Source organism: Chionomys nivalis, chromosome 12 (assembly GCF_950005125.1).
Source record: "Chionomys nivalis chromosome 12, mChiNiv1.1, whole genome shotgun sequence".
Lineage (NCBI taxonomy): Eukaryota > Metazoa > Chordata > Mammalia > Rodentia > Cricetidae > Chionomys > Chionomys nivalis.
The window spans coordinates 18,166,278-18,179,175 of NC_080097.1; the positions used below are offsets into that span (position 1 = coordinate 18,166,278).

General features: G+C 37.2%; 1 protein-coding gene across 2 annotated transcripts in view; it reads right to left on the reverse strand.

Annotated features, from left to right (window-relative positions):
• Positions 1-9,899, reverse strand: part of Uchl3 (ubiquitin C-terminal hydrolase L3) — a 35,704-nt gene extending 25,805 nt beyond the window's left edge. For both annotated transcript variants that reach the window (XM_057786137.1, XM_057786136.1), the window contains exons 1-4: positions 9,771-9,899; positions 7,299-7,455; positions 6,881-6,966; positions 5,358-5,405 (exon numbers count right to left, since the gene is read on the reverse strand). In XM_057786137.1, coding sequence (XP_057642120.1) covers positions 5,358-5,405; positions 6,881-6,966; positions 7,299-7,455; positions 9,771-9,845 — 366 coding nt within the window. In that variant the 5' untranslated portion in view covers positions 9,846-9,899. The remainder of the gene's footprint in view (positions 1-5,357; positions 5,406-6,880; positions 6,967-7,298; positions 7,456-9,770) is intronic.
• Between the last annotated feature and the right edge of the window lie 2,999 nt (positions 9,900-12,898).

The following is a 12,898-nucleotide window of genomic DNA, read 5'->3' on the forward strand; positions in this document are numbered from 1 at the left end:
CTTGAGTTCTTTGTATATTTTGGAGATCAGTCCTCTCTTCGATGTGGGTTTGCTGAAGATCTTTTCCCATTCTGTAGGCTGTCGTATTGTCTTGTTGACGGTGTCCTTTGCTTTACAGAAGCTTTTCAGTTTCAAAAGGTCCCATTTATTGTTTCTCTCAGTGTCTATGCTACTGGGGTTATATTTAGGAAGTGGTCTCCTGTGCCAATACATTCAAGTGTACTTTCCACTTTCTCTTCAATGAGGTTCATTGTGGTTGGTTTTATGTTGAGGCCTTTGATCCATTTGGACTTGAGTTTTGTGCATGGCAATAGATATGGATCTATTTTCAATCTTCTACATGTTGATATCCAGTTATGCCAGGTCCATTTGTTGAATATGCTTCTTTTTCATTTTATATTTTTTGTTTCTTTGTCAAATATTAGGTATGGCTTGATATCCGGGTCTTCAATTCTGTTCCATTGGTCCTCTTGTCTGTTTTTTTTTTTTTTTTTTTTTTTTTTGGTTTTTCGAGACAGGGTTTCTCTGTGGTTTTGGAGCCTGTCCTGGAACTAGCTCTTGTAGACCAGGCTGGTCTCGAACTCACAGAGATCCGCCTGCCTCTGCCTCCCAAGTGCTGGGATTAAAGGCGTGCGCCACCACCGCCCGGCCTCTTGTCTGTTTTTATGCCAACACCAGGCTGTTTTCAGTGCTGTATATAGTCAGAGATTGTGATGCCTCCAGGAGTTCCTTTACTGTACAGGATTGTTTTGGCTATCCTGGGGTTTTTGGTTTTCCATATAAAGTTGAGTATTGTTCTTCTGAGGCCTGTGATGAATTTTGCTGGGATTCTGATAGGCATTGCATTGAATCTGTAGACTGATTTTGGTAAGATTGCCATTTTTACTATGTTAATTCTACCTACCCAAAAACATGGGAGATCTTTACATTTTCTGGTGTCTTCTTCAATTTCTTTCTTCAAAGATTTAAAGTTCTTGTCATACAAGTCTTCCACTTGTTTGGTTAGAGTTACTCCAAGATATTTTATATTATTTGTGGCTATTATGAACGGTGATGTTTCTCTGATTTCTTTCTGAGTTCACTTATCATCTGTATAAAGGAAGGCAGTTACTGATTTTCTTGAGTTAGTCTTGTATCCTGCTACATTACTGAAGGTTTTTATGAGTTGTAGAAGTTCCTTGGCAGAATTTTTGGGATCACTTATGTAAATTATCATATTATCAGCAAATAGTAAGAGTTTGACTTTTCCTTTTCCAATTTGTATCCCCTTGATCTCCTTTTGCTGTCTTATGGCTCTACCTAGAACCTCAAGTACTATACGGAATAGATATGGAGAGAAGGGACAATCTTGTCTTGTTCCTGATTTCAGTGGGATCGCTCTGAGTTTCTCTCCATTTAGTTTGATGTTTGTTGGTTGTTGGCTTGTTGTACAATGCTTTTATTATATTTAGGCATTTTCCTTGTATCCCTGCTTTCTCCAAAACCTTTATCATGAAAGGATGTTATATTTTGCCAAAAGCCTTTTCAGCATCTAATGAAATTATCATGTGTTTTGTTTTGTTTTTTCAGTTTGTTTATATGGTGGATTACATTGACAGATTTTTGTATCCTGAACCATCCCTGCATCTCTGGGATGAATCCTACTTGGTCATGGTGGATGACAAAATCATCATTTTTGAACAGAATCTTTTAACCTACCAGGTAATCTGGAAAATGCCCAGATTATATCAACTTGGAGCAATCTCCCAACATTCTGAAAGGACTTAGATTGGATACTTAGAGTATTTTTTAAATTAAGCAAATATGTTTATTCCTAATCATAGTCATTTCAAATCAGTAGCTAGTAAAATATTTAGCTGCATTTTGCACTGGGTCACATATTACTGTAGCATACATGTTGAATAACACTTTTACTGATGAAAATTTTGCCTAATAATCTCACTAGATTTTCTAACATGGCGCTTTAAAGAAAAAAAATCACAAAATTACTGGAGGAATGTACAAGTACAGACAATCCATTTACTTTCTCATTCAATCCATTTCCACCCAAGGTAGATCATCACTTTACTGTAAAACATAAAGTGGCTGCACAATCCGCCTAGTGACATTTTGTTTTGCTGTGTGGCCTGGCACAGGGGCTCACAGCTGTTGGCTGACAGGACTAGAGCTCATGTTCTGGCAAAGCCTTGGGACAACAGCTGAACCTCACTGTGCGGCAGCTGCTTCATCTGGAAAGGGTGATAATACCTGTAATCCTAAAACTCCTACAGAGTAAGCAGCACACACTCTGAATCACTTCTTAGCATTGTTAAGAGGAAATTAACCTAACGACACTTCTACTATCTAGAATCGAATACAAAATGGTGAAGGAGTAAATTTAAAAAATCAAAGGAAAGAGAGACTCCTCCACTGAAACCTACTGTATCCCACTCTCCTGTTTTGTAAGTTTAGTTGTTTTTGTTTATTTAAAGCAGTATCCTTCAGTAAGTAAACAAAACTAAGTGAAATGGGCCTACTATCCAAATTTCTGATATAAATTTCTATTTATAATTTCTATATAAAAATATTATATATTTTCTAGTGAAAATGTTTCTTGTAGAACTCCAAAAAACTAAGATTTTTGTCTTTTGGGTTTTGTTCCATTGTTTATCCCTACCTAGTCTGGAGCTTGCTATGTAGATCTGGCTGGGTTAGAACTCTGAGATTCTCCTGCTCCTGCCTCCCCTATGTCTAAGATTAAAGGTGTGTGTCTTACTGTTTGCACCATATGCATATAGGTACAGAGGGCAGAGGAGGGCTCAGACAACCGGGAACTTTAGTAACAAGCCCCATCCGTGACCTAGCTGCTGCGGGTCTGGGAGAACAGTAAGTGCTCCTAACTATGAAGCCACACCCCTAGCCCAGGAGACTTTTTTAAGTTTTCATAGCACTAAAGACATTTCTGACCTAATACTGGAAATAGTAAATATGTAGTGAGCCTATGTGTAAAGGACAGTTCTGAATAATTTAAAATGTGCAAATAAACCAGACATCAATCCTAGACCTAAGAACCACAACAAAAGATAAACTTTCCCACCTCATAAGCTAAGGTACTACTTATAGGAGGCATTTTATATACCACTAAGTAGAAATAATAGCAAGTAAATTATGACAACAGTTCAAACAGGTCTTAATTCTAGAATTATTAAAATGTAGAAAAACATACATCATTGATTGTTTAATTAGACAAGCTTAATGTGTAGATCAGGTGATATCAAACTGCTGATATTCCTGCCTCAGCCTTCTAAGTGCTAAAATTGTAAGCTTACACTACCACATTTGGCTTGAAAAACTACATTTTAAATATTTATTTTAATATCCTAAAAAAGGATATTAAAATAAATAAATGCAAAATACTGAAGTCACATGAAAGAGAGCATAGAATAAAATATACCCAGGTTATAAGAAGTGCTTTATTTAGAGGGTCACATTGAAGCTAATTTGAAAGTTAAGTAGAAATCAGAAATGCAGATGCTAAGAGAAGAAACGTTTTCATAAAGAGAAATTATAAGAAAAATATCAATAAGACATTGGTAGAGAGAAATATTTTCAGATAAATAGCCAAAACAGTAGGGGTTAGAAGAAGCCTTAAAGAGGCTGAAACTGACACAGAAATGTGAGGAATGAGCCTCAAACTATTTTTTTCAACCCACTATGTGTTAGAGTCATAATGCACATAAGCAGCGTATCTCTAACAGTGAGTCTCGACTGTGAGATATGAGAAAGTGGTAAGGCGACTAACTTGATTGGAAGAAAGGCCTGAGAAGCCTCTAAAACCTGCTACATTCCTCCCACTCCACCTTTGAGAGTCACTGCAGTAGGAAAACAAAAGTTTGAGTCTCCAATTGAATTACATTTCAGGAAATATAATGGAGTTAAAACTGTAGGAAAATAAAGGGCAGAAAAGAAGGCACATATAATAACGTCAAACAAGGACAACCCATTCTAAAATATCATCAGATCATTCCCGTGACCGTCAACTGGCATCCACCATCACAAAGGACGATGAAGTTTCAGCCTGAACAAAAACAGATGTGACTATCATTCAGGTACTAAAGCCACAACTTGGATGAAGACCCACAAAGGACATGAAAAAAGGCACCACGAGGCAAATATTCCGGAAGTACAATAATCTTATATTGATCCAGCTCATCCCCAGTCTTAATGCCAAAACAACACTGCAACCAAAACTCTCTTAGGATCCAACAAGCGTGTAAACAACAGGAACACTGAATATCCAAGTCACCTCCTACTGTAAACTGAGTAAAACTCAAGTCTACAACTTTGAAAGAGACAGAGAGCAGCTTAGAAGGGACAATTACAAGGACACCTAGTGCTTCAACTAGTCAAACACCCACAGTAATGCAGTTTGAAAGAAGAATAATTACAGCTATATCATAGTACTAAAGTATTTTCACCTTTAAAAAAAGGGTTTAATAATAATCTAAAAATCAACTTCTTAATTATGTAATTTTTCCAAGAATTTTTAAAGCCAATAAGCAGTATCATCCTACATGTGAAAATGTGACTTTTCCGGTTTTTAATGTACATTAATTGTATAAAGCAATGAGTTTTATTATGACATTTTCATAATAGGACTTCATATAGCACACTTTATCACGATCTCCCTCGCTGTCCTCTTTTTGCCCCCACTGGTTCCCTTCTTCCAAAACAATCACCTCTCTAAAAGGTGTGATTTTAAGTCACATTTGAAGGAAATGTAGTACACTATCCTGGTGCTGGAAATACACCAACCGAATTAATAAAACTCCGTTCATTCTGACTGAATCTTTTCTGACAAAGTTCCTTCCAGAGTTAGGGCGTGAGAAGAGTAGAAAAGACGTGGAATGGAGAAATGAGTAAAGGAAGCAGAGGCAAGAGTGATCAGAGTGACCCAGCAGACTCGCTGCAGTGCAAACCTGAAGATCACCAAGGTGAATAGAACAAAGTCCCTGAGCACCTCTTCCTTCTCTTTTGTCCTGGGAGCAAGGCATGATAGTGATGCCCAAAGATCATACATAAAAACTGAGTGTATGTGGAAGACAGGAAGAAACTGGGTACCTGTTGAGTAAAACAACGCACAATCTACAACCTGTGAAAGGATCTGGCAACGTGAACCAGACATCCATGTACCATGTTAGCAGCCTGGAAAAAAAACATTTCTCTTGCTACCACTAGGACTACTGCTGTTACATAAGCAAATTCTAAGAAAAAACAAAAAGAAAACCCAGATAGTCAAATGCTTTTCCAAAGCCAGAGTTCTACAATATAAGGTCAAATTTACACACAGCAACATTTTTAAAAGAAATGTGAAATACCTCAGTCTGACCTTCATGTGCACTGGTCTCATGAGTAACTCGAATAGCCTGCAATAAGAATATAAACTGTTTACAAAAAATAAAACAACTATATCCAACCTTTAAATGAAACAAAGCTCAACTTTTCCCATATAAAACCCTGTAATGAGGCAGGAAACTGGAAGAACTTTAGGAGCAGTTTAGCACTGCGCCTTTTAGAACTGTATCTATGTAAGCAAATCACTGCTGTCCCTTTGACCCACAAATCTCTTAAGCTTTGGGAAACCGACTAGCTCACAGTTTCTAACTTGCACAGTGCAAGTAGAGGGTCATTTAGCTTCCTTAAATGTTAGAGGCCACACTTAACACTTTATTCCCTTGAGCCTGGAATAAAGCGGGTAGCTCAAAGAAACTGAAGAAGCTGAATTTATCTGTCTCTCCAAGGTGCATGCTCCTGCAGCTCTGGCTGAATTTATGCTTAGTCATGCATTTCAGTCAGCAATTTAATAACGTGGTGCAAAAGGCATGCGTTTATGAAAAGCTAGGAAATTCAGTTATCTGAACTTAAAAATGCTCTAATCATACCCACTATTATCGAAGATGCAGAAAAATGGGCACAATAGAAAATCAGGGGTGAAAGTATAACTGTTATGTTTAGCAATTAGGTGATAAGTATTAAAGCCATAAAGACATGCAAACTGATCAGCACTTTCTCTTCTAGGGGTTACTATGTTGATATATTAATGTATGTGATTATATGAAATTAAGGATGGTTTGAAAACTTCAGACACAATAATACACATTTGCAATAATTTTAAATAGTGAAGAAAGAAGGAAAACTATTAGATTTCAAACATCATTTTACTGATTAAATATACTATAAAATGAAAAGCTACTCAGCCATTAGAATAATAATGTTAAACATATACTTACTGCTGTTAATACGTTTGTGATAAGTGAAAAAAGCAAGTTATAAAACAGTATTACAGTGTGATCAAATTTTTAAAAAATTGTGTATATACATTTATGTTCCCTATAAAATATCAAGGATAGCTACTGTTCACTGGTGAAATTATTGGCAACTGTCATGTTATTTTACTTTTAAGCAAAATAAAGATTTCTTATGAAACTTCAAGCAACTAAACTATTTTGGAACACTAAGCACAATAATAAATGTACACCATATTGCTTTTCTAATTTCAAAGAACATGATCTATTGATATTACTAAAAGGCAAAAGCCTTTGGAAAAATAAGAATTTCAGAACTAATAAATGTTTAGAATAATCATTTCACACTAGATTAGAGAGTACAGCTATTAATTTGCAAACTGTATTTGTTTGTTCATTCTGCCCTGGACACAGAACTGTCAACCGGACAATATTATAGATATTTCATGTACGATTACCTGAAAAAACAAAAGCCCTTGGAATGGATATGACAAACGATGTTTCCCCAAACTATAGTTTCAAGACATCCACTAAACAGAACCTATAATCCTGTAATGCTGCCCATGGATGGGTCAAGACAGAAAGAAGGTACTGACGTCATAGTTCTCCAGGTACTTGGCTCTTTCTTCAGGGCTCATTGACACAGACTCCTCCAGGAATTTTTTCAAGGTTGATCCAGATTCTGAGAATGTCAAAAATGATTAAAAATTTAAGTTTAACTACAGAAAAAAAAACCTAACAACAAAAGTAGTACAGTATTTTCTTAGGTAGAAATCCTTTTAACTGGTAAGTTAAGAATCTAAGATTCTTGGAATAAATAAGTCCAATGTATTTTATTCAGCCTGTTCCTCAACAATATAAAAAAATGGAAGGATTAACATCGCTCCTGGTTCAGTGTCTAGTCCCATAACAAAAGAAGAGAGACACTGCTTTCTTGTTTGAGAGAGTCAGGGCACCCCCTACTGTTGAACAAGTTAACACATCTGTAGGGAAACCAGAACAGAAAAGATTTACCGAAGTGCATCTTGTCCTTGTTGTTTGCAATGGCGTGGATTAACCCTATTGTCCCGCAGGCGTTGCTGATGGTTTGCTTCATGAAATACACTGATGACGTAACATCTTGTCCTTGAGATTTTATTTTTTCTTCCTCTTCTGTTCTGAACACTTCATACTAGTGGGGAAAAAAGTCAAAAGTCCACATGCAAAACCACACACTAAAAAGAACACTCAAGTTTGTAAAGGAAAGGCTATGGATGATGAGATTTAGAACAAAATAAGAAAAGATTTAAAGTAAGATTGTCATCTACCAGACTGACAGACTGGCAATAGTCACTGTGCCGGTAAAGGCATGAGAGAAAGACAGTCTTGCATTACTATTTCACTCAGTGCTTGCTTTCACACAGGTTGCTCTGGAACATGAGTTCAAATGATTCTCCTGCCTCAGCCTTTCAAGTAGCATGGACTGCAGGCAAATTCCATGGCACTCAGCTTCATATGGCATTGTTAAAGTCATTGGCACTAGCACACTACGAGGCACACAGCAATCTGCATTAACACTTTCCACAACATCTAACAAATATATAACAAACAATTACCTTTGCAGCAGCTTGGTTTAAAATATAACATTTCAATGTACAATCAGCGATAAAAATATAATTCCACAGTAGCGCTAACCTAGCATGCATGAAGTCATAGGTTCAATCCCCAGCAACACAGACACAGAGACTGAATAAAACGATTAAGTATCTCTACAGCTCATGTTGCCCCATCTGGGGTCACTGCATTTTGACCTCATATTTTATCAGCTAAGAAAGCCCAGCTATGTCAAGCATGCTGACACAGGCCAATAATGCCAGCATTTTGTGTCAGCATAACACTGTATTGGGGCACGACAAAATCCCAGATGTAATCTGGGATCAAGCATCAAGAAGTCAAGGCAGGTTTACAAAATAGAGGCTAACTAGGATCCTGTTTGAAAATAAAAACAAAACCCCTAAAACATAAAATTTAAGAAGCCTAAGCTATCAACAAGTGACTTCTTTTTTTCTCTTTCAATTCTTTTTAACTACTCATTACTTCTGGAGTCTGAGGATAGATCCCTACTGCTTATTAAGTAATCAAAAAAGGTGAAAAGAACACTGGACAGGAGAGTAATATTTTGTCCTTTCTCTACTACAAGTTTCAGATTAAGCAAAAACACAACAACTAAATTTGTTTGAACTAAAACTAGATAATTTATACAACTTCTATGAAGACCAGATGTGCAGTGCATAGTTTATTCCACCACTCTGGAGTCAGAAGCAAGGAATCTCTTGTGAGTTCAGGGCCAGTCTATTTTACACAAAGCATTCTAAGTCAGCCAGGGCTATATATATATATAGTGACACTGTTTTTAAAAAAAGGCGGGGGGGGGGAGAAACAAAAAAAATCCTAACTAAATTTTTATGACTGTTACAAATATGGAGAAAATAGCTTATTGAATAATTTGTTTTGCAGAGTCCTCATAGAGGAGGAAGCAAACTTGCTATATTATTTATCCTAAGGACAACTAATGGACTTATGTCACCAAGAAGCAGGTTGCTGCAGTTGGTGATCTAGGCAGATCTGTCCTCGGAGCAGCACGACTTGCGCTCGCACCTGTCAATCCATCCACGTGTCAGCACTGCCACAAGCACCTCTCAGCTTTCAGAAGGCCTGAGCTCATCCTACTGCTCCTAAAGTCAGAAGGGAAGACTACGAGGATGTCCTAAACTGAACACAGCATTCCAACTCTGCTCCATGCACACCGAAACACAGACCTAAGATACCTACTTATCATGCCCAATACATTCTTTCAATTAAACCGTATCTAATTTTAGCGATGATCCCCAAATCAATTTTGTATTGAAAATAATGGATCCACACCATCAGTTTCCCCTACCTCCTTAAAATAAACAAAGGTCTGCTTTTATAATCACAATCAAGATTGTTTATATGCTTTACAAGTTGCAAACCTGAATATTCTTTATTAATATGTTTTATAATAAATATTTAAATATCTACTTAAAATTTCAAAGAATAGGCCAGGCAGTCGTAGTGCACGCCTTTAATCCCAGCACTGGGAGTCTGAGGAAGGCAGCTCTCTGTGAGTTCGAGGTCAGTCTGGTCTACAGAGTGAGTTTCAGGATAGCTGGAACTGTTACACAGAGAAACACTGTCTTGGGGGGAAAAATTCAAAGAATATTCATGAAAATGGTATTAAATGCTGCATTAAACCAAAACTGAAGCAAGCTAACCATATCTTCCAAGGGAAAAAGAGCTAAAGGTAAAAGAGCAACAAAGAGCTTTATTGTCAATCTATAATCTAAATCTTTTACTTTAATAAGACATTAGTATTTCCTTATGACGATATGCAACAAAGGCATCATTTGTTTTTAGAGATTACGTCTCAACACAATATCAAACGTCTGCACTTATCAGAAACTATGTATCTTGCTTTACAATTACCTTCTCTGTGATAGGGAAGAGGAGTAACACTGCACACACTGGTCTTGGTACCATGCTGAGAAGTTCAGGCTCCATCCCGTACACATCAACAAACTGCCAGTTAGGGTGCAGGCCTAACTGTTTGAGAAACTATTAAAAGAAAAAGCAGCAAAGGTTAAGTGGTAAAGGAAAACCTGTGGATATTAACAGGGAAATGATCAACAAGTGTGTGCACCACAGATCTAGTATAGAGAAAGGACTGTGATCAGTATTACTTATGTTCAGTAAGAATGGAGAAGGCAGCACTTTCAAAACACAGAATGTACACCATAAATACATATAATCCTTATCTCTCAAGTATACCATAGTCTGAGAGATGAGAAACACAGCAAAGCAAGTCTGCGATGAACAGGACACGAGCAGTGTATATCACATAGCAGTTAAAACTCATAACATATTAAACAAACCTGTTCTCAAATCTATTACTTTGGTACTGAATATGATTACCAGGACTTCACAAAATATATACAAGTCACCTTAAGAACTTAATTCCAGACTTTAAAATGCATCAATTAAACAATGAATTATTTTCCTTCAACAGTTTATCCTGATACCCAAAAATAACTCCTGTAGTTTGAAGACAGATAGCTCAGTATTTTATCAAGCAAAAAGTAACACAGTGCACATTTGCACAGACACACATGTAGGCAAACACTTGGAAAAATAAATAAATAGAGATGCAGATTAAGAACCTCTCGTGGAGCCAGGTGGTGGCGCACGCCTTTAATCCCAGCACTCGGGAGGCAGAGGCAGGCGGATCTCTGTGAGTTCGAGGCCAGCCTGGTCTACAAGAGCTAGTTCCAGGACAGGAACCAAAAGCTACGGAGAAACCCTGTCTCAAAAAATCAAAAAAAAAAAAAAAAAAAAAGAACCTCTCGTGGGTATTGCTTTCACCTCACCTCTCCATCAAGCTGCATGGTCTAGAACTACAGAGAGCAAGGACTATGACCATTCTTCACCACATTACTAATGATTTCAGGGCTTGGTAAAGTTCATAAGCACATTTGAAAAGGTTTTTATTTGCTGCCTCCATTTTCTCCAGATTTACTGTTCTAAGCCAGTCTTAATATTCAATCCTACTTAGAAACCAAAAAAGAAAAAAAGATTAAAAAAAGAAAAAAAGGTTCAGTGTTAAGGGAAGAAATTCCTATTGTTTCCCACTGCTATGTTGGCGTACAAAGGAGTTCCACAATAGCCTGGAATGGAGTATAACAAAGGCTTATTTATCTGGGGACAAGCTCACAGAAAGAGTAGCGGTCCACAGTCCTCTGCATGCACTGGGAACTGGACCCAAATCCAGCAGCCAAGAGGCCCATGCACACCTTTTGTCTGCATTTATAGTACATGAGACCATGCCCAAAGTATATAAAATAGCACCCACCATTTGGGGCATGGACCCACATAAGACCTAACAAAGCCTAATAAAGCTTTAAAAAGAGGGCTTCTAGACCCACAAAAAATGGGAGTCAAACACAGCTTCTTGGTAGTCACATTTTTTTGTTTGTTTGTTTTCAGATAGGCTCATTTGCTGGTTGCAAGCAGAGGTGTGGCTTCTTTAAGAGACAGCTTCCTGGTTTGTGCTGCCTGGTTTGTGCTGGCTCTTTCAGCAGGTCCTTTACTTAAATGGGGTTTGTGAGCAGTGCTACTAGTTGCTTAATGGCGACATAGACCTGCTGCATCCTGGAGCTGGGGCAGTGAGCATGGCTAGCAGAGGTGGTAAACATACCTCCGCTATGTTGGATGGGATGGAACAGGCAGGGCTGTGGAGTTGGTCCTAGTCCTGCCCACTTGGCATTTAAAAAGGGGGTAGGGACGTTCCTGGTCAGAAAATGATTACAGATTCACAATAAAGACAGAGTCAGGCAAAAATGAACCTCGAAAAGAGACAGTGTGTTTTAAGAATGTACATAGGCTTGGGAGAAAGGGGGGAAGTATGAACAGTTAGAAAAAGAAGTAAATGTTTTAAGTAATATAAAAGATTGCAGACAGAAATAGATTAAAGGAGTAAAGAAAAATAAGCCACTTAAAGATGGAATATACACAAATTATGTATATTATTGTGTTTTCTTTGAACTTTTTGACTGCAGAGAGACATTTGTTTTGAGGGGCTACTAAGTTAAATCAACATAAAGGTATCCTGAGTTCCAAATTTAACTCTAAGGTTATTTTACTTTGAAAAATAGGTTCTGCTTTTGTTTCTACAGAAGATGAGAACCTGTGGATTCTGTCCAGGCTAATATGGTTTGATGGAACAAGACCCCAAAAGGTCTGCAAAAAACCCTAAAAATACTTTGCCCAACAGCAGGAAGCAGTTTGGAGAAAATTATGCGCAAATTCTCAAAATGATTATTTATAAATGACTGTTTTCATTTAAAGGGGATATGACACATAGAGATGAGTGCTTTACATTGGTATGGACTTTGGTCTATTGATACAAATTTAAGGTCAATTTGTTACACTATGTGTGTGTGTGTGTGTTTCTGCTCTTGTTTAAAGTATTGTGTTTAAGTAGCTCATTGAAAAATGTAATATATAATTTAAAAAATATGGATTAATAAATAGCAATTATAATAGTAAAACTTAGTCATGTTAGTTATGTTTTCTAGATATACAAAGATATATTTCAGTTAAATAGATAATCATTAACACTTCAAAGAACTACAAAATATGGCATTTAAAATGTTTTAAGAACTTAGACTTTTCTTGACAGTGAGACATGTCTGCTTTAGGCAGCACCAATTACTTCAGAGAGGCAGATGGGGATTGAACAAAGTCATTATGAAATTTGCGTTGAATGTGACAAGGCTAGCCATTTGGGCAAGAAACTGTTCTTGCCTAGACTACTTTAAGGTATGCTGTATAAACTGGACATGCAAAACCCATAAAAACAGTGACTGCTGAACTTCCAAAAGATGGGATGGTCCTTCAGGGTTCCTGCTTCACAGAAGAAACTGCCAGACATTTTGCAAGACACAGAAAAAAGCAATTTATAAACTTTACCAGTACAAGGCAAAACAGATCTTCATAAAAAAGTCTGCCAGATACTATGGGCCTCTAGGCTAAAGATGGGTGCCCCAACGTTACAAAAA